Consider the following 24,886-nt stretch of genomic DNA (forward strand, 5'->3'; position numbering starts at 1 on the left):
ATGTTTATGCATAAATATTCTTAAAATTTTAATCATCTTTCTCATTTCTGTGTATAAATTTTCACGAAATAGTTATGGAGTTTTTTCTATCAACAATTCTTTTGAAATTATATTGATGATAGAGAGTTGAGGAACCCAACACTAAGGGCCAATTTGTTAGCAAAGTGATTCGGACTGATTTGTTTTCTTTCAATGATATCTTAAAACTTCATCTGACTCCTGACAAATTTTATCATGCAGAAATACAATAATCTGCTTCATAAACCAGATTTCCTAAAAACAAAGGATCATTTCCATTTCAAGTAAGACAACATGCTTATCTGAGCATTAAATGCTTGTACAATTTAAATTCAAAATGCTCAGAATTAAAACGTGGAGATATCCTGTTAGACATTTGGTTTGAATGTTTCCTGAAATATGAATTAAACAGTTTGATTTCTGACTCTACCATATGATATCTGGTTATTGCAAACTTTTCTTATTTCATATCATTGATATCTTTTGAAAGAAATCATGAATTGTCCCTGTTTACAAACTAACATATGTCTTTATACTGTCATCGTTTTTGTGGCTAATACAACCTGTTTTGTACTATGTTAGCTAACTGTTCACCTTCAATACGCCATAAACGGCAAGGAGCTGATCCAGCAAAGTGCAAAGTTTCAACCTCAAATTCCATACACTGCAGGGAGGGTGAGTTGGGTACAATAGGCTTTCTATTGCTGAAGTTTATGTTGTGTGTTATAATGAAATATTATAAAACCATGCAAGTCTATTGATGGCTTGAAGTACCCTTAAGTACACCATAGGTTCAATAATTTTATTCTATTCCGTAGCGACGTTTCAAAACCGTTCCTATTCTAATGCAGTATAACCAACCTATACTTGTTCTAACATGCTCCTACCTAACATGTGGCAGAATTTCCAATTAACACAGGACAACACATTTTCAGAACATGAGCTGAACATCTCTTAAGATAGATCAATGACATTAACTCAGTATTGTAAAAATGAATATTGGTGGTGGAGTAGGGAGGGGAACAGTCATCTGCTGTATAATAAATACTGAACTTATAATTTCATATGTTGAGAGTAAAACAAAACCTATCTGTATGTAGATTGTTGTATGTCAGGAAAGGGAGAATAAAACACACCTGTATGGATTGTAATGTATGACAGAGAGAATGAAACACACCTGTATGGATTGTTGTGTAAGACAGAATAATACACACCTGTATGGATTGTTGTGTATGACAGAATAATACACACCTGTATGGATTGTTGTGTATGAAAGAGAGAATGAAACACACCTGTATGGATTGTTGTGTACGAATGAGAAAATAAAACACACCTGTATGGATTGTTGTGTATGAAAGAGAGAATGAAACACACCTGTATGGATTGTTGTGTAAGACAGAATAAAACACACCTGTATGGATTGTTGTGTATGACAGAATAATACACACCTGTATGGATTGTTGTGTACGAATGAGAAAATAAAACACACCTGTATGGATTGTTGTGTATGAAAGAGAGAATGAAACACACCTGTATGGATTGTTGTGTAAGACAGAATAAAACACACCTGTATGGATTGTTGTGTATGACAGAATAATACACACCTGTATGGATTGTTGTGTACGAATGAGAAAATAAAACACACCTGTATGGATTGTTGTGTATGAAAGAGAGAATGAAACACACCTGTATGGATTGTTGTGTAAGACAGAATAAAACACACCTGTATGGATTGTTGTGTACGAATGAGAAAATAAAACACACCTGTATGGATTGTTGTGTATGAAAGAGAGAATGAAACACACCTGTATGGATTGTTGTGTAAGACAGAATAAAACACACCTGTATGGATTGTTGTGTATGACAGAATAATACACACCTGTATGGATTGTTGTGTATGACAGAATAATACACACCTGTATGGATTGTTGTGTATGAAAGAGAGAATGAAACACACCTGTATGGATTGTTGTGTACGAATGAGAAAATAAAACACACCTGTATGGAAAATGAGAAAATAAAACACACCTGTATGGATTGTTGTGTATGAAAGAGAGAGAAACACAGAATGAAAAACACACCTGTATGGATTGTTGTGTGAAAGAGAGAATGAAACACACCTGTATGGATTGTTGTGTAAGACAGAATAAAACACACCTGTATGGATTGTTGTGTTTGACAGAATTATACACACCTGTATGGATTGTTGTGTAAGACAGAATAAAACACACCTGTATGGATTGTTGTGTAAGACAGAATAAAACACACCTGTATGGATTGTTGTGTATGACAGAATAATACACACCTGTATGGATTGTTGTGTACGAATGAGAAAATAAAACACACCAGAATAAAACACACCTGTATGGATTGTTGTGTATGACAGAATAATACACACCTGTATGGATTGTTGTGTATGACAGAATAAAACACACCTGTATGGATTGTTGTATATGAATGAGAGAATAAAATACAACTGTATGGATTGTGTACATGTGTGTCAAATTGAAAAATACACCTTTATGAATTTTTCAGTGTGTCAAAAAAAATCAAAACAAAAAAACTACATCTATGTTGATTGTTGTGTATGTCAGGAAGAGTAAAACACACTAGTTTGGTTGTGTGTGGGTATCATTGTGTCTATCACAGAGAGAAACAAATAATTTCCATGGGGGGATTGTTGTATCTTTTTTTTAATAGGAAAATCAAGCAGTCCAACATGCAATGAATTTTCCCTAATACAACTACTTTCTTTTCAACACAATATAGTTGTGTTTAATAACAGGAGCAAAAATTAAAATGAAATGCTTGAAAATAAAGCTTTTTTCATTACTCAGGGGAAAAAAAATTTAAAAATTAAAAAAAAAAAAAAAAATAAACCAATGATCTTTGTCTCTATTTGAATACATATGTGTTTTATAGCAAGGTTTGGTCTCCATCCTCCTCATGTTGCTTATGCTTGTTTGCTTTATATATATTGTAAAGCCAGTAAAGGTTATAATGAAATATGATAAATGCCTTAATCTTTTAGTATCCAGGCAAACGCTACTGCATGCATTATGCTTTGAACTAACTGCATCATTCTCAAACAACTTATCTCATAGAGCCTTTTCTCATGTTATTTGAAATTTTAAAATGTTCTGAACAATTGTTAAAGAGGTAAAAAAGATATTACAGAATAGTACATATGAATATTACCTTAAGAATTATGCCAAAGTGATATGCCCTGTTCATCTAGAAGACGCTTCAATGAGAAAAAATGTGGAGACAAGGGCATTAGGACATACCTGTCAAAATTTTATTGCAGAATTTTGCTGCCTTTTGGAAAGGTTTTCCTCAATATTTAATTAAAACTACATATATTAGAATTTATTGTGAGATTGTATCTTCAAGATAAGGATGTAACAAAAAAAGATCATTTTTGATCAGAAAAAATAGGCTAAAAAGACAACCTATAAGAAACTAGGATCTGAAAAAAATAGGGATGTGAATAGATAGACACTGCGATATGTAAGTAACACATGGGGATGTGGTGATAGGTAGACACTGGGATATGTAAGTAACACATGGGGATGTGGTGATAGGTAGACACTGGGATATGTAAGTAACACATGGGGATGTGGTGATAGGTAGACACTGGGATATATAAATAACACATGGGGATGTGGTGATAGGTAGACGCTGGGATATATAAATAACACATAGGGATGTGGTGATAGGTAGACACTGGGATATATAAATAACACATGGGGATGTGGTGATAGGTAGACACTGGGATATATAAATAACACATGGGGATGTGGTGATAGGTAGACACTGGGATATATAAATAACACATGGGGATGTGGTGATAGGTAGACACTGGGATATATAAATAACACATAGGGATGTGGTGATAGGTAGACACTGGGATATATAAGTAACACATGGGGATGTGGTGAATAGATAGACACTGCGATATGTAAGTAACACATGGGGATGTGGTGATAGGTAGACACTGCGATATGTAAGTAACACATGGGGATGTGGTGATAGGTAGACACTGCGATATGTAAGTAACACATGGGGATGTGGTGGATAGGTAGACACTGGGATATATAAATAACACATGGGGATGTGGTGAATAGATAGACACTGCGATATGTAAGTAACACATGGGAATGTGGTGATAGATAGACACTGGGATATATAAATAACACATGGGGATGTGGTGATAGGTAGACACTGGGATATATAAATAACACATGGGGATGTGATGATAGGTAGACACTGGGATATATAAATAACACATGGGGATGTGATGATAGGTAGACACTGGGATATATAAATAACACATGGGGATGTGGTGATAGGTAGACACTGGGATATGTAAATAACACATGGGGATGTGGTGGATAGGTAGACACTGCGATATGTAAATAACACATGGGGATGTGGTGATAGGTAGACACTGGGATATGTAAGTAACACATGGGGATGTGGTGGATAGGTAGACACTGGGATATGTAAGTAACACATGGGGATGTGGTGATAGGTAGACACTGGGATATGTAAGTAACACATGGGGATGTGGTGATAGGTAGACACTGGGATATATAAATAACACATGGGGATGTGGTGATAGGTAGACACTGGGATATATAAATAACACATGGGGATGTGGTGATAGGTAGACACTGGGATATGTAAGTAACACATGGGGATGTGGTGGATAGGTAGACACTGGGATATATAAATAACACATGGGGATGTGGTGATAGGTAGACACTGGGATATATAAATAACACATGGGGATGTGGTGGATAGGTAGACACTGGGATATATAAATAACACATGGGGATGTGGTGGATAGCTTTATTATGGGAATGAGATCGGAAATACGGTGACATGAGATTAGGTAAGATTTTCTAGATGTGCTGCTACTGCTTTAGTACTTCCCATTGTATTAGTCAGAAGATAGAACTAGAAAATGATTTTATTACAAAACATTTGATATAGGTAACTGTTAATACATTTAAACACTTTCTGCATCAAACATATTTTCCCAAAAAATATAATAAGGAAAAAAGTTTAGAAATCTGAGAATACTTGTGTCAACAAACACAAAATATATTTGTTAAATGTGTGTATAAGCAGTTTATACTTAAAACTTAGTTATATTGCATGTTGAATGTTTTATTGTTTATGTACAACATTGGAAACAATAACATTTCATAATTCATTGTACGTTTTCATATGAAATATGAAGTGATTTAGATGGAAAGTTCTTTATCATATTGAAATGTTGTTTTCAGGTGCTACAAACTACTTTTCCTGCTACAATGATACAGGAGCAGGTACTGTATCCACAGTGATATATTCTACTGTCATCTCCTCAGCAACTGCCACTAGCCAACAAATATGTACGGAGGAGTGTTTCCAAGTGTCCACTACTTATGCTTTATACACAGACAGCTTCTGTCTGTGTGGTAACAGCTCCTCAGATTATAATTGTGGATGTTCTATAAATACCAATTATGCAGATCAGGATTCTGAAACATGTACAGATTCTGGAGGGAGTACTGATTCTAAAACATACCTAGCAAATGTCAGCACTGTATCAGCAGGGATCTTCATCCACCCCATTGCCCGTCTCACAGCAGGCCAAAGCCACACATTTACTGTCAACGTCACTTTAAACATTATCAATATGTTCATGTTCCACTTTGGTGATACATCCAACGTCATATCTGAGGGTGTTACAGGTAACACTTTCAGCATATCATATACCTATCTTGTACCAGCCCAGTACACTCTCACTGTGTCTGGATGTTACACTGATGGTACTAATGCTGCTTGTGAATCTGTCTCTGTACCTGTTCTGGTCGACCCACTGGACAGCCAGGTGTCAGTCTCCTTGTCCTCATCATCTTACGAGGGCTCCATTAATACAGCATCCATCAGTGCAAGTTTCACCATGGGTCAAGATCTTGACTTCTACTGGGTCAGGTCTCCTGATAATGGCGTCACATCTAATACAAGTAAGAATAATCTTATATCTGTTTTCTACAGCACTAACAGGAAACTGTAGTATTTTTTGTTGATGGTCCAGTTATAGTTTACTGAAAGCTTAGATGGTAAAAGTAATGAAATATGAGCCTTTTCTTTGAACATATTTCTGAAGGTGTCTATTTGTTTGTGGTTATATATATTGAGAAAAAGAAATTTCTAGTTGATACACTTAATCATCATTCATTGAATATGCAATATGCCTAAATGTTTGAACCTTGAAACCGTCCAAACAACTCGAAACTGTTGAAGAACATACAGTTGTATTAGTTATAGAATAGAATAGTAACTATGTCTTCAGTCAAGGATTTAAAGACAAATTCACACTCACACATTCAACGAAATGAGATCCACAAGATATTGATCTACTCAGATTTCATTTGTGATGAATAATGTAATTACCATTTGAAGGTTACTCCTGTGAGACATCATGGACATTTGCACGAGGACGATGTTTACAAATGAGCAGCTCTGCCCTGGACTATGACACAGCCAAGACATCCTGTACAAATTCTCTACTCAACACCATTCAACACTCCACAGAAGTCACAGAGTTTGCCACCGAAATCTTAGCTGTGTCATCATCACGTAAGTTTGATTCTAGATGTCCCTCTATATAAGCTTTAACATTTCATTACCAATATTAATTCTACATTTCCTCCTTGCCAATGGTCTTATAAGACATGTAATATAGTAATCGGTAAGAGTTTTACATTGTTTTGATGATCATAAACTGTCAATGTTTGGGTATTTTTTTCAGTCACATCTGTGTACATAGAGGCCAAAAAGAATGGTAGTTTCTACCAATGGGCAGATAACTCCTACACATACTTCTCTGTCGATGATTTGGTGGACAGTTCTGTAGGAGACTGTGTTATTATAGACTTAACAATCAATGCTCTCAAGGGTGCTGACTGCAGTGCCACACACAACTATGTCTGTCAAAAACGTGAGTATCAACTTCATTCATGATTTACATACTTTATGCAAAATTTAACTGTTTCCATGACTGCAAAATCATATATTGTCGTGGGGCTCAATTTTGTGGTTTTCCAAACATACAGATTTTTGTTGGCACTTAATTTTGTGGATTAACCTTGCTCACAAAATTGGTAAGTGCTGTAATTTTGTGGACATATTATTTTCTGGATTTGGAGTAACCACAAATTAGATGAAAATAAGCCCCACCCCTTACAAAAATAAATGATTTCACAGTATCGTACAGCTTAATGTTAATACAAATAAACACATACCAGTTTACTGTTGATAAGTTTGGTATTGGAGGTAATGATGACTACATACTATTAAATTTTGTCTTATTGATCAAAACAACTACTTTTTTATGAATGATTAGATTATATTGTATCATTTACTTTTGTATTCAGCTCCTAATAATGCTTGTCCACATGGAGGAGTGTATTATCCTACAACCAGAAACTGCTACCTTGCTGTCACTAGTTCTCCTGTCAGCTGGTCCAATGCATCCACAGCCTGCCAAGCCATTGCCACAGATGCCAGCTTAGCTACCTTTGATAGTGCACAACTAGTGTCCCATGTCACCTCCACTGTGTTGCCGTATGTATATTTCTGTCACGTCATTGAAAGCCTACTACCAGTAGTCAGATGTTGGGTCTCAGCTTTCACCTTCTGTGTTCTTTCAGATAAATTCAGGTTCATTTGTCAAGTTTTAGTCTCTGTTGTCAAGTTCTGTGTTGATCTTTATTTGATTTCTTCACCTTTCAGTAAGTCTAGTTTTAGTCTCTGTTCTCACCTTTTGTGTTGACTTCTAGTTTTAATCTCTGTTCTCACCTTTTGTGTTGACTTCTAGTTTTAATCTCTGTTCTCACCTTTTGTGTTGACTTCTAGTTTTAATCTCTGTTCTCACCTTTTGTGTTGACTTCTAGTTTTAGTCTCTGCTTACCTTTTGTGTTGACTTATGTTTGTTTCATCTCATTTCGGATCAGTCTGGTTCCATCACCTTTCTGATCAGTCAGTCTAGTTTTATTCTAGTTTTAGTCTCTGTTCTCACCTTTTGTGTTGACTTCTAGTTTTAGTCTCTGTTCTCACCTTTTGTGTTGACTTATGTTTGTTTCATCTCATTTCGGATCAGTCTGGTTCCATCACCTTTCAGATCAGTTAGTCAAGTTTTTATTTTTGTTTGTGAGAAAAGAAAAAAGAAATCACACACATCTGATGATCATATAACATTGTAACATTTAAATATGATAAATATAAGTCTTGGTTAACAAGTTTTAGCTTTTTGATTCTTTGAAATGGTACTTAGACAATGATGAGTCTCCTACTGATGAAACCAAGGGTATGATTGTTGGGACAAAGTAAAAAACACTGTTACTTTCTTTAGAAAATCATCAGCATTCCAGCAGCTTTGTTCCTACAAGTTGATCAAATCTCACACACTTACAAACAACTGTAGTATCTTGGACAGGTTTGAGTTATAGGGTTGTTGATACAAGGTCACTGCTACTATTTTTAGAAAATCACTATCAGTGCTCTAGCTGCTGCATTCATTGAGGGACTCTGATTAAACTTCACACACATAAAAAGTGAAATAGCTTGTGGGGACTGGTAGGGAACATGTTTCCCTTTGGCAATGCTCAATTCGCTTGTCCTAATTGATGAAAGATAATTGAGTGAAAAAAAAATTGATGTACTTATATGTATAATGTATTTGTTCTTATTACAGGGCAAACACTGAAGCTTGGGTAGGCCTGCGATACATAGATGGCTATCAACAGTGGGTGAACTCAGAATCTGTGTCAGCCTATACACCTTCGTCTTCCTCTACAACTGGGGACTGCTTCAGTCTGTCTCAAGATGGTGCCTGGAAAGGTTATCCATGCTCCACCACCCTCTCCTATATCTGCCAGTACTCTGTTGTCAAAGGTAGTCTTTCACTTATCTCCACATTACTGATGGTTTTGGTTTTATGCCAGCATCTTTATATAATGTTTGCCGTAAATTTTTGACAGAGTATATCGTCACTGCCATGTGTAAACATTGATTATGCTAAGATGATGTGTAGTGTACCAAATTCATGGCCCACAACCCCTTAATTAGCAAGTTATTGCCCTTTGTTAAAATTTTGTGTCTAGAGCACAACATTAAATTGCTTGCATTTAAAGAACGATTATGAATCTTGGTGGATATATTGATCACACTAAGACAATGTGCAGTGAACCAAATTCAGGGCCCTCAACTTCTCAGTTACAGAGTTATTACCATTTTTTAAAAAAACATATCGAGAGCATAACTTTGCTTGCATTTAACATAGGATAAAAGTTGTTGTATACAATGATCATACGAAGACTATGTGCAATATACCAATGTCAGGGCCTGCAACCCCTTACTTACAGAGTTGTTGCCCTTCATTAAAGCATGTGTCTGAGGCATTACTTTGCCTACATTTAAACTAGGATATTGAAATGTGATATTTACATCAATCACACAAAATCAGGGTTCACTGTAGTAATGTCAAGGCCCTTGACCCCTCAGTTACAGAGTTATTGCCCTTTATTAAAATTTTGTGTCAGGAGCATAGGTTTGCTTGCTTTAAAATTAGGATCATGGATCTTGGTGTATTCATTTGTCATACTAAGAAAATGTGCAGTATACCAAATTCCTTAATTACAGAGTTATTGCCCTTTGTTAAAATATTGTGTCCAATATTGTCGTTTTCAGAGAGCATTCATCAGTTTCACTGATTCTCTTGTTTGAAAATTGCGGTTGTGCTTATACAAAATCTTTTTTAAAATGTTGATAAGTACTAAGGATTTTCCAAGTTTAAACCACATGGATGAAACAAATTTTTTTTATTGTGATGTGATTTGTTAAAGATGATAATAAATATTAGTGATAAGTCAAATTCATGAACAAACAATTTAAGATAGATTTTGATTTCTGCAATAGTTTATTCTTTTTTAATATTTTTGTAGACACTGTGACTGTAGAAGCATCTGGAGTTGGAACCATGAATCTGAACCCTACTTCACATACTTACACACTAAATAGCCTTTCAACACTTTCTTCCACACCATCATCAGCAGCTGGAATTGTGACCATCTTCCCAGGTACATAAGTAATTTATCATTTACTGGCCTGGAGAATGATTATGGCAACTGTCAAATTCTGTATTTTTATGGCCCAACGATTCTTTTTGATATGATTAATATTATATGCATTGGTAAATTAAAGTCTTGTTACTAAATGTTCTTCCATTCATGTGAATGTCATTATATTTTTATTTGGTTTAAATGTCACGACATTTGATTGATAGTAACAATGAATAAATGATTTTGCTGGTCTTGTTTAAGTGAACAATAAGTGAAGATTTTCATAAATCACATCACAAATGGAAACAAGTTTAAAATCATTTATATTACATAATCAATTTTCAAGCAAATATGGTATGAAGGTATGTTTCTACATCAAGTCATGTTTGCTCTATATCTTTGGTCTCCATTGTTATGTCGCAATGTCATTTTTGAACGTAATGCCATTTCATTATCTAGAGTGATGTCACAGTAAGTTAGATAACACATGTGTAACACACAAAAATATGACATTCACTGATTAACAAGGCAATCATGTGATTTACTATTCAATAAATTTGTAGGTCATACAGTTTCAACACATAATGCCAATGCCAAAGCAATAGCGTGGAATTTTAAAACTGCAAACCTGACCACCTCACAGACTGTGGCCTTCCAGGTGTGGCGCCCAGTATGCAAGGCCAGCGAGACCTTTGTAACACCAGGTGAGGATAGACAGTTTATTAAGAGTCCTTTGGAGTATTTTGGTACTTTTTCACATCTTTGTTGTTCATCTGCAACACATGTCTACAAAGATATCATCAATTGTCATTTTGCCTTGTGAGTCTGATGTATTATTTTTCTTAAATAAATTTGTAGATCAATTTGATTTCATATGATATTATTAGATTTGTCAGAAATGAAAAGTTGAAATGTGTCCACCAAATTATTTTTGATTATTTAATTCAATCTCATATGTTTTCTTACAGCCACATCAGCACAAAGCTAACTAATTTTTTTATGTTATAGGATGTAACGGAATTGGAGGAAAATATGGCTCTTGTAAAACAACTACCACTACCTGTCCAGCGGTGATGTCATGTGCAGAAGGGACAAAGTATTGTTTCCATGATGACTCGTGTAAGCCTGTGGGAGACGTTTGTGATTGTACTGGGTGTACAGAGTCCTATGTGGAATCTGCTCCTACTTATGTGCTGATAGGCCAAGCTTTTGTAGTTATACCAGCTGCGGCTTTTCAGTCTTACACCATTTTGGCAGGAGAAACTGATATACAGTCAAATGATATCATAGGATACCAAGCTGACACTGGGAATGATGTAGTTTTATGTGAAACAGGTGGGGATTGGGCTCAGAATACACAGCAGGCAACAGTTTCAAGCTGGCTCTCAGTTGGTGACACATTCAACGTCACTGCCTGGAAGAATAACACCATGTGCTATGTCAATGTCATCTACTCTACACCAGTGAGCATGACAATGCCTAGCTCTCTAGGATATTTTACGACTTCAGGGCAAGTCGATTTTCAGCTGAGCGTTCCAGATCCTGTCATTACTCGGACAAAAGCGGTGACATCACAAGAGATAGTTGGGAGCCTGGTGTGGTTGTGGCCATCACTACAGGTTGGACAGACCACGGATACCATCTTTGTTGAGGAAGCCACGTCCATTGATCTTTTACTTGTGACAAACTTTGGCACAGATCTGACTGCAAATTGGACCTTTGGATCAACATCGACCTTGACAACATTCACAAGTGCCTGTCCAACAAGTTTTGTATCTTCCTCGGTGTGTTCTCCATACACAAACTGGCCTGCTCTTCCTTTCAGTACAACTTCTCATACTTTTGACACTGATATGGATGTGTATGTCGAGGTGTTTAATCAAGTGAGTTCGACCAATCTTACTGTTGCTGTCCGAGTGTTTGAGGTAATCAGTAGTGTATCCATTGCACTGACTTCTGCGCAGAGCAACAACTATGTTGCCTATGATGAACAAACATCCTTCTCTGTGACTGTCGGCACTGGTACACCAACCGTCTACAATTATTATGTGAATGGTTCTTTGGAATATACTGCAAATACTGCCTCATTTTCACACAAGTTCCTCAACACCTCTGTGCCATACCATGTTGTCACTGTCAATGCATCTGATGATTACAGCTATGCTTTAGCAGAGATAGGAGTCACAGTTAAAGTTCGAGCAAACTTCCAGAATTTTCAATTCACCAACGTACCTAGTATTCTGGAAGAGAATACGCAATATGAATATGGTGCTTCTGTTGAGGCTACTATTGGTGCAGAGGTTTCTGTTATGTGGATATTTGGTATTGGGTCTCCACAACTGGTTACTACCACAATAGCATCATCCACTCAGCAGTTTAATCTGAACTTTACCTACTCTCAAACAGGTTCCTATTCGGTTGCTATATTCTTACAGGATGATTCATTTCTAAGTGCTAAATACATATCATCATCCATTGACATTGCAGTGGCTATAACAACTGTGACATTATCTACAAGCACAGCAGTAATCTTGGAGGGTGATAGCATAACATTCACACCATCTTTACCAGGACCAAGTTACTATGGTAGGACAATCTATTACACTTACGAATTCCAAGATGGGACGACTCTAATAAATCAAACAACCACAAGTGTTTCTCATGTGTTTAGTACAAAATCGTCTCCTGTGGACACTGTTACTCTCACAGCTATGAACGGCATCAGTTCAGGCAACACATCTGTTGATATAACAGTTGAAGAACCAATAACCAGTCTGTCTCTCACAGGACCTTCACCCATACTGATCAACACAACACAGCAGTACACAGCTGCTGTTGTGACTGGGTCCCATATCACTTACAGCTTTCAGGAGCCAGCATTGGGTCTAGCCAGCGCCTATATCTCTGCTGACAACTACAACTGGACTATTTCTACAGTGGGAGTCTACAACCTCACAGTCATCGCTAACAACACCTTTGCTACTCTCTCTGAATCCCTGGAAGTTCGTGCTGTTGACTCTGATACACTTCAGATCCTATCTTTCACCCATGATAGATATATTGTTACATCAACCTCTGTGGTGTTCAAAGTAGATGTGCTTAGTCTGGACTCTACATCTGTGTTTTATTTGTGGGAATTCGGTGATGGTGATACCACGACTGGTACAGGCCTGACTGAAACGTCGCACTCCTTTGTCAACCCTGACAATTACACAGTAACAGTGACTTTATATGATAATGTAACAAGTGTTCAAACATTTCAATCTAGTCCAATAGGAGTTCAAGATACAGTGACAAACTTGAGAGTTGTTGGATCTGGTATAGGAAACATTGTGTCTGGAGCAGCAGCAACAGTAGTGCTTACAGCATCCGTAGATACAGGAACAGATGTCTGGTATACTTACACTTACGCTGGTTCAAACTTCAGCACTTCAAACACGACTTTTGGCCTGGAATATAGTACAGCCACAGAGTTGATGGTAGATGTTGTAGCCGCCAATCAGATCAGTTTTCAGAATATCACCATTTCCGTCACATTTCAGGAGACGATAGAATCGCTGGCAATCAACTGTTCAGAATGTACAGTGGCAGGTGGCAACAACTATCTTGCCACTAATGCCACATCTACCTACACTGCTACTGTTGGGGTAGGTACTAGTGTTACATATACCTTTTCAGTGGCAGGACAACCAAATTCAAACAATAACCCACTGTCTCAAGTCTTCTCAGTGAATGGTGATGTCTTTGTGAATGTGACGGCTGAGAACAAGGTGAGCTCTGCCGAATACAGCCTACCAATTGTGGTTCAGGACACCATTACAAGTCTTGAGTTTGACTCCTCCATTACAAATGCCATTTTGATCAACACGAATCTGACCATGGATACCATCATTGTAGGTTCCCATGCAACATACAGCTGGAGGATGTGTAGCACTTGTAGCGTGATCACTGGATCTTCTAGTAGTTATGTGAACCCTGGTTACACAGCCAGTGGATCCTACACGGTCACTGTTGTTGGTTCTAATCAGATCAGTAGTGCCACCGCCACCCTGGCCTTAACAGTACATGAACCTGTCACCGCTGTCAACATCACCTCTAACGATCTTGTCAATGGCATGTATGTACCCATTGATACAGTAACCACGTTCACAGCCACATCCAACATCGCCCTACATGTTTACTATGATTGGACAATTTACAACTCAACTGGAATGACTGTATCAACTGTGTTCAATACTGATAATCTGACTCATAGCTTCAATGCAGAAGGAGAGTACTATGTTAAAGTAACAGCATTAAATTCAGCAAGCTCAAAGGAAACCAATTTGACGGTAATTGTTGAAACACCAATCTCTGGAGTATCTATCAGTAACAACAACACCTCCCCTATAGCTACTCTTGAAGGGCTCGGCCTTACAGCAATGGTGACTAGGGGCTCAACACTGACATACACATGGAATCAAAACAATACAGCATTAGGTGTTACATCAGCTGACTTGGCTGTTGCTATAAGTCCATCAGGCACCTATGTTTATAGTGTAGTTGTCACAAATCCTTTGGGTTCTGTCACAAGCACTGTAACCTATGTAGTACTGGACGTGATAGAAAATGCGACCATCATATTACCAAGTGGTCTTGTGTATTACCCATTTGCTGCCATTAACAGTGCTGTGCAGTTTTCAGCCAGTGTTCCCAAAGGAGACCAAGTTACCATTGCTTGGGAGATGCAACAGGCAGGAGTTATCAGTAGTACTGGATCAACTACAACCTTTGATTACACGTTTGCTTCTGTGGCCAATTACACCTTGACAATGAATGCAACAAATGATGTTAGCTCGATGGTTGAGACAACGGAAATCTCGATCCAAACTCCACTGACAAGTCTTTCTATGACTGCCAGCTCCAGTGCAGCCGAAACCAATGCAACAGTCACATTTACTGGCGTTCACAATGCTGATGCAGATCATTTGACATATGAGTGGACAATCGACTCTGTGATTAATACTACAACAACAAATAGCATAACTCATTCATTTTCAACTGCCCGGACCTATATAGTATCGCTTAATGTGTCCAATCAAATTTCCACTTACAACACCTATGTGAGTGTGGAAATAGAAGATCCCATTCAAGGACTGTCAATTTCCAATTGCAATACTACAATCAATGTTACAGACTTGGCTCAGGCAGTTGCAGTGATAACACAAGGCACGAATGTGACATACTTGTGGTCTGTCGATGTTGACAACGGCACAATACAACAGAGTGGTAAAACATTTGGATATTCCTTTACACAAACAGCTGTTTACAACCTCAATCTGAATGTAAGCAACCTTGTGAGCACTGATGTTGCCTCTTGTTGGTATACTATCACAGGACCCATATCTGATGTGACGATTACAATGTCCGATGACATTTACCTGTTTGTGAACTACACTGTTGACTTTGCTGTAACAGGGAACAATCTGGTTGGAGTGATTTACAACTGGAGTATTTCTCCTATCAGTTACAGCACAACCACGGAAACAGGTGCTCTTTCAAAAATGTTTACTGTGAAACAGAGCTATGTGTTAACACTCACAGTTTCAAACAACATCAATTCAGTGACTGTAACAAAATCTTTCTACATTGATGAGTTGTCGTGTACTTCCCCAGTCATCACTGCAGGAGGAGTAACTTCCAAGACAGTATACAAAGCAAATTCAGTCATGTTTGAGGTGTATATCAACAGGTTTACTTGTGACTTCTATGATCTGCAGTACAACTGGACAGCATACAATCTGACAAGCTCTGGTGAGCTCCTAGATAACCCAGTCACTCTCACAGATGTTATTGTCACAACACCAAAATTATTGCTTACCAATGGAACGCTCGATTATGGAGAATTCTGTATTGTATTAGATGCTTCCTACAGCAGCACTCCTCTGCAGCAGAGAGTCATGTTTAATGTGACAGTGCTGAAGACTGAGTTAGTAGCAGTTATAGCTGGGGGAATAACAGTTAAAATTCCAGCCAACACCTCGTATCATCTTGACGGGAGTTCCTCCTATGACAAGGATCACACTTCTTCTCTCACAAACAGCTGGTCATGTTCCAAAATCTCGGGGGTAAGTGATACATCATTTAATTTTCCTTGGAGAAATATTAAAAACTTCAATGTGGAATGTAGATTTAATGATTTGATACAGAATCATTCCATAAATGTACAAATCTTTTCTGTCATGTTTATTTGAAAGGATTATTGCTATACATAACTGATGTGCCTAGACATTTTGGAACAGAAAGTGAAACTGCCCATATCCTTGAAATTATGACCTGTGACATTTACGTTAGTAATATATTTGTTTATTTCTTATAGTCTGCTGCAGCTGATGCCTGTACATCAGTATCAGGTAGTTCTAGCTCTATCAGTATACCTGCTAGTAAGTTGATAGAAGATCAGATATATGATATCACACTGACGGTATCAGCCACTGACAGGACGTCTGGATCCTACACACAACGGGTGAGTACAATGATTTGCTACAAGACTGAAAGTTATAAGGATCAAATCATATAGAAGCTTTTGCTATGAATATTATTTTTTGATTTTATCTTCAATCAATCAAAAAAAAAAAAATTTGAATTACTGTGCAAAGATGGATACTCATTATAAGAATTTTGGAACCTAGAACATAGATTTTGTTTTAAAAGTTAAAAACTCTAAGTTTATTTTTAATATTTCTTTTTTGAATAGTTAATTGTTGGAGCATCTGAGGCACCATTAGTGGATATAGTGTGTGTATCATGTCTGGCGAGCTACCAGAATGTGATCAGCTCTGCCACACAATTGGCTCTACAGGGTAGCTGTGCTAACTGCGGATCTGCCACAGTCACCTACAGTTGGACTGCTACATACATAGACAGTGGTATCACCCAGACTTTCAGCCTGACTGATACATCTACACACACTGGTGACTCTGTGTCAAATCTTGTAGTCAAATCAGGACAAATTATTAACGGCAAGACCTACACATTCACACTAACAGTTACGAAAACTGAGAACTCTGTGACTACAACATCCTATGCTGTTATCGAGTTACAAGCCAATTTACCACCTTATGGAACAGATTGTACTGTGTCAAGTACAACTATCACAGTATTCAGCACACTGTCCGTTGACTGTCAGGGTTTCTCTGACCCAGATAGCAACTCCACTGAACTGATGTATGAAGTGATCGCCTACAGTACAGACTCTGCCTCTGTTGGTCAGTATGTCATTATCTACTCTGGACCTAAGTCCCAGGTGGATGTCTACCTTACCTCCTGGTCAGGAGTGTCCAGGGCAACAGTCCAGGTGAAGGTGTTTGTTATTGATAGCTTCAATGGTGTCTACGAAGGCCTTGACACGTAAGTGCAGATATTGCCACTTTTATCTGGAAAATATTGATACCATATAGAATTCTAGTGTTGTATTTAAGTGGCTTAAATGCAAGCATTATAATGACTTTTGATAGCAGTAATAGTTGTAAAATTTTTAGAATGATAATTTGCAGTAGATTTAGTTCAGGATTTGACTTGCATTATTAAATTGGTATGAAGATGTTTGATATTAAATTTGCCTTTTGTGAACAGGACCATAACTGTGAATGGACCAACACTGACCGCAGGACAAACGATGGCTGATTACTTGTGGGAAAAGGCAAATGGAGAAATGTTAGGGTTGGTCAAGGAAAACAGTCCCACCTTGCTGTTACAATATGCTATCACTATGATCCATGAGATCAATGAGTTGTCTCGTGTGGCTACTACTGACACAGAGAAGTACAGGCGGGCTTCACTGAGGAACATTCTTACACTGACAGTATTAGGACTTCCATTAGAGGATAGGGTGGCTCGACAACAGGCTGCATTCTTCATGGATCACTTAACGGTAAACTTTATGTATTTTCTCATGCGTATAAAATTTGTATGTAGGAATATTATATGTTTAATGATAATTATTTATGGTATAATCGCCAAAATACAACGATGATGACGATGATGATGACGATGATGATGTTTGGAAAGATGTTTATGCATATATTTAAATGAAATGGAATAGAATACAAGTTTGTAGTTCAAAGACTTTTGTATCTCACTTGGTTAGAAAAAGACTTCTATCATTTTAGTAAATGAAATACACAATGGATGTGGTTGCAGGTCACACACTTCATGGTTTCTCATGGTTTCTCATGGTTTTTCATGGTTTCAGGTCTACTCCGATGAGTTTCAGACAAGTGCTTGCCAGGACCTAGTCCTGAGTCTCACTCAGACCTTGAAGGCAGTTATGGAAAGTGGAGTTAGACAAGGTCTTGAACAGAGCAGCGTCCTGACCAACCATCTTCTAGGTGCTGTCGCTAATGTCATGTCTGGCGTTAACATGGCTGTGTATTCAAGTAGTACGTCCCTGGTTTCAGGCTGGTATAATGACACCATGCAGATATATATTCCATCTGTGAGCTCCTTTACCAATGTGTTCTCCTCCTCCTCCCTCTCTGGGGAAAGTCACCGTAGGTCTGTTGTCACCAAGGCACTGTCACAGGCTGAAGGAATTATTGCCCTCAACCTCAAGTCAATGTTGTTAGGGCAAGCCCCATTGGTATACACAATAAACAGTATGGCAGCATATGGAGTAAGGACCACCAGTGATAACCTAAACCTTGATTATGTTGGGGCAGATAGTGGTATCACAGTCAGCAGTAACACTCTCACAGGCAGCAGTATAGTTGCTGGCACAGAAATATTCCAGATCTACATTAACAGTGACCCAAGCCCATTTACCTGGGGCTATACTGCTGATTTTGTTGTGGACACTAAAATGGCCAGTCTTACTCTTAAAGACACAACAGGAGCTGACATTTCTGTCAGTGGATTATCAGATGCTGACAGTGTCCAACTGGTTCTGACTGACGAGGAAGAAAATGTAAATATAACAAATGCTAGTATAGTTGGAAACACTGGATATGATCAGACAAAGAACCTCAATTACATCTACTCCAACGTTAATAGCGATACACCAAAATTGATAACCCTGACTCCAAGCTCAGGTGTGGATGGTTCTGCACTTTTTATCCAAGTCGCTGCCAAAAATATTGATAACGCTTCTCCCGAAGCTAAAGCTGCTCCATCCCAGGCCTCTTTCTACCTTGGAATTGATATTGCCAATCCTTCGGCATCAGAAAACACTCAGGCCATAGAACTGATAGCATCCGACACACTGCCAGCTGATCATAGAGACCACACCTTCTATATCAAGTGAGTCAGTCTGTTTAGCTTATTTTGTTTTGAGACACAAACTAACAGCGAAATCATGGCACAACGTTCTATCAAATCAATGATATTAGATTAAATGAAAAATGTTTGAAGTAAAATTGTCTCAACTATTGAAAAATTAGTAACTTGAACTATCTTGTACTTAAATCTGTATTATTTATGTTGCTAGAATTCTAGTCTTTGAAAGGTTATATCAAAACCAATTTAAATTATCAATTTTTGAAAAGTATAGCTGGAAATGCTGTGAAATTTATCTTATATTATTAACAGAAAATTACTTAGTTAATGTTTTTGTCACTTTTGTGAATGAATAATGATAGTTATGTTAATTATTAACTGTGCATTTCAGAGCCAAGAGAATTAAGCCTTTGTAATAATAATCTTCTGGCTGTTATCTGACTTTATACCCCACTGAAAAAAGAATTACAGTTTGCAAAAGTACACAATATGGTATTGCTTCATTTTTCAGTAATTTTGACTCCTCAAAAACCTACAGGATCTCTGTATATGTCAACGATACCTACATGTTGAATGTGTCTTCAGCAGTGTATATGGGTTCCTGTATGTACTATGATACCACAGAGTTGGCTTGGTCTACCTCAGGTTGTCAGCCTACATCTGAGTGCATTGCCATAGCCCTTGTGTGTAAATGTAACCATTTGACAGCCTTCGGTGGAGGAATGTTGGTGCCTATTGATGCCATTAGTTTCAGTGATCTTGAGGTTTGTATTCAGACACCTATTGATATCATTGGGAAGATCAGGGGATGTTTGAGTAACACCATATGGAAATTGAAAAGAATTAATGAAAAAGAGAATCACATACTTCAAAATTGAAATTTTTAATTGATAACTTTTTAAATTTAATCTTATTTGTTGCAGTTTATTGATCTATACACAAATCCTGTTGTGTTTGTGACTGCGACAATCATCTTCGTGGTATACATTGTGGCAGTCATCATCAGCAGACGTCTTGACCTGCGTGACCTTGAGAGGATTTCTTCTGTGCCCTTGTGTGGAAAAGATGGTTCCTTCAAATATGAGATAACCTTAGTTACAGGCAGACAACGAGGTGCAGGTATGTATTATCAAATGTACCTGGCAAGTTATATCTTAAACAAAAATATCAACTTAACCTCATAATAAAAAAGAATGAGGGTGATCTTCAGTGGTGATGTCAAAAAAAGTCTTGAAGTTTTCTTATGTCGTCAGAGCACACCTTTGTTGTTTTTTTATTGAGAGATTGAAGAATAATACAAAACAAACCCTGTTTTTATTTCCAGGAACTTCTGCTCATGTTGGCATTAAATTGTATGGAGACTATGGTAAAAGCAACAGAAAGCACCTATCAAAGAAAGGAGCATTCCAAAGGAACTGTCAGGATTCTTTCATTATTGCACATGACACCAACTTAGGGGATATCTCCAAGGTATTTGTCTGGCATGACAACCATGGTCTGGACCCTAACTGGTACTTGGTACAGGTCATTGTCAGAGACCTACAGACAGACCAAAAATACTACTTTTTTGGAAACGTTTGGCTTACTCTGGAAAAGGAGAACGGATACATACAGAAGGAAATCTATGCTGCTGGTAGGTCTTTATCAAAAACTATAAATGTTTTGTGGTTTACTGAGATTTTAAGAGGTATATATGTACATTGTATATCTACCTCAAAATTGGTTATTCTTTTGTAGATCAGAATTTTGTTTGAAAGTCCTGAAACTAAGTCTTTAACCATAATTTTCTCAAACTCAATTTGAATTGATGACATGAATTTGCTTTTCTTCTGATAATAAGGCTCTGCAGAAATTCAGCGATTCACAAGGATATTTGGCCATGCTTGGTCAAGCTCCGTTGCTGACCGCCACCTGTGGGTGTCCATTATGGATCGCCCTGCCAATAGTCGGTTCACACGAGTCCAGAGGACCACCTGCATAGTGACAATCCTGTATGTGTTCATGTGTATCAACATCATCTGGTATGGCATAATCAAAACAACAGATTCCAACTTAAACACAACCAGTTTTGGGTGGCAGGAAGTAGTTGTTGCCCTGGCAACCAATGCTGTGGTCTTCCCTTTCAGTATCATCCTTATTGGCATATTCAAGAAGAGTCGTTCAAAAGTAAGTCATGGTGTTACCATTTAAACTGCAAATATTTATTCAATAAGCTTTAAATGCTCTCACTTGCATAGTTTTATAACTCTTCCGGAACACCTGGTCTTCTTTTCCATGCACTTTTTCAGGAGTCTCCATATAAATATTTCTTTTGTCCATATTTTGCCCTAGTTTAATTTGAATTATGGTTATGTTCATGTGTTGCTATTTTCTTGCTTTTTTTTCACTTTAATAAAAGCAAACAAAAAGATAAATGTGTTTTTTCTCTCTTGTAGAACAATGTGTTTGAACAAGGTAACCGGTTGGGAACTGCGGAGACTATTGAGATTGACAACAATTGTGACAGATCCACCTACTCATCCTTCCAAACAAATGAGGACCTCATATCCTACCTTGGAGAAAGGGAGAGCACTTCAGAATCAATTCGGGTACCATCATTTCTCTTAGATCACTCATTACTTTAGAATTTTCTTCAATAGAATTCTTCACGATATCTTGATTTCTGATTTTGTTTCTTACCTCTGATCAGATTTTTGGAAATCAATTTCAAGGTATTTGAGTGCCAATGATTAAGCAACCCTGATATACTAGATTTCTGATGTGCGCTCTTTTGATGATGGTTGATGATTAAAACAGTAACGTTCATGTTTATTTATACAGACTGCTGTTGCTGCACCCCCGAAGATTTTGGGTTTACGTCGTACACAGACATTGAAGACATCACTTAAACTGGATAAAGTTCCATCATCGGCTGATAGCTTTAACAGTAGTATAAATGGAGATAAGAATGACAGGAAGGTATATACATTCTAAATACTGTATACTGGAATATTTTTGCCCTTGTACCAGTATACCCAAAGTCGCCTCATGTTCATTTTACCCTCGGAGGATTATATAAACATGTCATATAAGTTTATGTGTAATAAATTTTTGTTCCCATCTTAAATTCATCCTTACTGTTCATGGATGAAAAGGACAAAAGTTAAACAGGCAGAATGTTTCTTGTTATTTTTCTTTTACTGATAAAGACAATTATAAATGATGAAAAGAGACTTTAAATTTGCATATTCCTCTTCATCTATATTGCAAAGTTATCCAATAGCATAATTTTATACTTTTATCTCAATAAGGTAACTTAAAAAAACAAGCAACAAAAAAACAGATAATTTCAAATGTTTTGACTCTGATTGTATTATCAACAGCTGGAGAGGACAAATAATCCTGGTAAATGGGAACAAGACAGTTTCAAAGAAAGTTGGCACAAACGTTTGAAACCAAAGTCATCTACAGATGAACCACAGCCAAATACCAGTGCACCAATCAAACAGGACAGAGCTGCTGTGAGAGCTGAGGTAGGATTCCTCCTGTTGTACTATTTAGTGAATGCCAAATTAAGGCAATTTTATTTGAAATAAATGTAACCTTTTTCGAACAAGACCTTTTGATAACAATTCTTGTCACAAATTTGGGTGAAGGACTATCAAAGATGGTTAAATGAATTACTTTAACCCTTCCCTGAATAACCAAGATGTTTAAATTTAAATTTAACTTCTGGTGTGAAGAGCTGTTGTACCAAATTGGCTAAACAAATTTAAAACAAGTGACCAAGGCTCCCACTATTTGACTTGTAGCATGTTGAGTTCTGAGCTGTAAAATGTGTTCTAAGAAATGACGTTGATACTTGTGTTATGAATCATCTCCTATGTTTTCTGTAGGTCGAAGATGCAGCAGATGATATTATGGAATACCTTGACATGGTAGAAGCTGACATGATTTCCAAAGAACAGATGCTTCGCAAAAACAAAGATCCAAGTAAACTTACCCTAGGCCTCTCCAGGTTAGTATACCAAATACAGGTGTATGTGTTGCCCTACAAGGCTAGCCATCTCGCAAATACTGGCCAATCCCAGAAAATATAGTTCATGTATTAAAAAGATAAATCTTTTGTCAATGATCATTCAAAATGTTGCCTATGTGGAGGTTAATTCCTTGGCTGTGTCTTGTGAATGAAAGAGTTTGAAAATTTCAATAATGTATCAATTTTTTCTGTACATCTGGTCTGGACTTCCTTTTTGTGGATTAATCTTTTAGACTTCACACAAAAATAGCGGAGATCCCTAACCTTTTATTGCTTACCATGAATATGTGGCAGGTCATGAAGAAAGTAACACGATTGTGCTACTTTAGCTGAAGTGTCTGGCACTCTATGAGATGACTCACAATATGAACAATGCTAAAGTCCCAGCCAATTTTTATACTCTGAACAAAATTAGCTATGAAGCATTCTTTGTCCTCGTCACTGTGGGATCTTTATAGACAAGAGTATAACAGTGAGATGTGGGTATCTTGGAACAGAAACTGGTAAATAGTACAGGTCTTAAAAACTTGTAAGAAAAGTGCTGGTTTATTTTCCCATCAAATCAGTATAAGTCTTAGGTGAAAAAGTAAGATAAATCATGGCCTGTGTTTATAATTAGAAAACCACCTGTACATCGTCCAAGTACGGATGAGGGTAAGCATTGGAACAAGGATAAGAATACTATAGAGCCAAAGAAGGGAGCTTTAAAGAGGAAGGACTCAACCCACAGTGTAGGGATATCGGCGGTTTCCTCCAACTCTTATGCCATCCCTTCCTCTTCTGGAATGCAACGCAACTTCACACCAAGGGAAGAACCAAGTCTTGCTGACAGGTAAATCCAGTCACGCTATTAACTTCTACAGTGTCCATCCTGTTTTTTTTATATCGGTAATTTTTATTGTAAATAACAAGCTAAATTTGCAAGATAAAACCAAACTGGTTAAGAAAAGTTCCACTCAGGATTGTTTTATAGACCTGTGTGATCAAATATACAATACATTGTAGGCCAGATAAAACAATTACTTCAGTTCTGGTATGTATGATTTTCATGAGATGAATATAAAATAGATACATAGTGCATTATTGATCTCTTCTCCATTCTCTATGCTAGGAAACCCACCTCTGCTGGTAGTGTAGCTAAATGGGTGTCGAAACTGAAGCCTGGCGGGATACGCTCAAATGACATGCCCTCGGTAGAACATACCAATACATTGGGAACCCACCCACTGCGACCAAACTCCATGTTGGCTCGTCAGATATCCCAGCCAGACATTATCACTCGTAAGTATTCACAATATTTAGGCATCCAGATCAATGATCTTATGTTTAACAAGCTATGTCTCTGAAGGTTAATCGTCCATCTCAAGGTACATTTGTTCCTTCAGAAATTAATGAAAGCAAGTACGTAGAGGTTACAAAAAAGTGAAATCTAACACATGGTGGAAGTTATCAGATAAATGCTAAACATGTTTAGAGATAT

General features: G+C 37.3%; 1 protein-coding gene across 1 annotated transcript in view; it reads left to right on the plus strand.

Annotated features, from left to right (window-relative positions):
- The window catches only part of LOC132556310 (polycystin-1-like), a 76,865-nt gene that overhangs the window by 45,017 nt on the left and 6,962 nt on the right, over positions 1-24,886 (plus strand). Inside the window, exons 10-31 of the mRNA XM_060220693.1 lie at positions 5,313-6,038; positions 6,478-6,654; positions 6,827-7,015; positions 7,452-7,641; positions 8,771-8,970; positions 10,020-10,154; positions 10,700-10,840; positions 11,145-16,243; positions 16,495-16,641; positions 16,873-17,525; positions 17,751-18,048; positions 18,370-19,412; positions 19,900-20,152; positions 20,312-20,507; positions 20,713-21,021; positions 21,229-21,554; positions 21,824-21,976; positions 22,209-22,346; positions 22,751-22,900; positions 23,264-23,385; positions 24,026-24,238; positions 24,518-24,687. Of these exons, the coding sequence (XP_060076676.1) occupies positions 5,313-6,038; positions 6,478-6,654; positions 6,827-7,015; positions 7,452-7,641; positions 8,771-8,970; positions 10,020-10,154; positions 10,700-10,840; positions 11,145-16,243; positions 16,495-16,641; positions 16,873-17,525; positions 17,751-18,048; positions 18,370-19,412; positions 19,900-20,152; positions 20,312-20,507; positions 20,713-21,021; positions 21,229-21,554; positions 21,824-21,976; positions 22,209-22,346; positions 22,751-22,900; positions 23,264-23,385; positions 24,026-24,238; positions 24,518-24,687 (11,028 nt within the window). The remainder of the gene's footprint in view (positions 1-5,312; positions 6,039-6,477; positions 6,655-6,826; positions 7,016-7,451; positions 7,642-8,770; positions 8,971-10,019; positions 10,155-10,699; positions 10,841-11,144; positions 16,244-16,494; positions 16,642-16,872; positions 17,526-17,750; positions 18,049-18,369; positions 19,413-19,899; positions 20,153-20,311; positions 20,508-20,712; positions 21,022-21,228; positions 21,555-21,823; positions 21,977-22,208; positions 22,347-22,750; positions 22,901-23,263; positions 23,386-24,025; positions 24,239-24,517; positions 24,688-24,886) is intronic.

This window comes from Ylistrum balloti, unplaced genomic scaffold (assembly GCF_031769215.1).
Source record: "Ylistrum balloti isolate Yb309-2 unplaced genomic scaffold, AGI_CSIRO_Ybal_v1 Utg370558, whole genome shotgun sequence".
In the NCBI taxonomy this organism is placed as follows: Eukaryota; Metazoa; Mollusca; class Bivalvia; order Pectinida; family Pectinidae; genus Ylistrum; species Ylistrum balloti.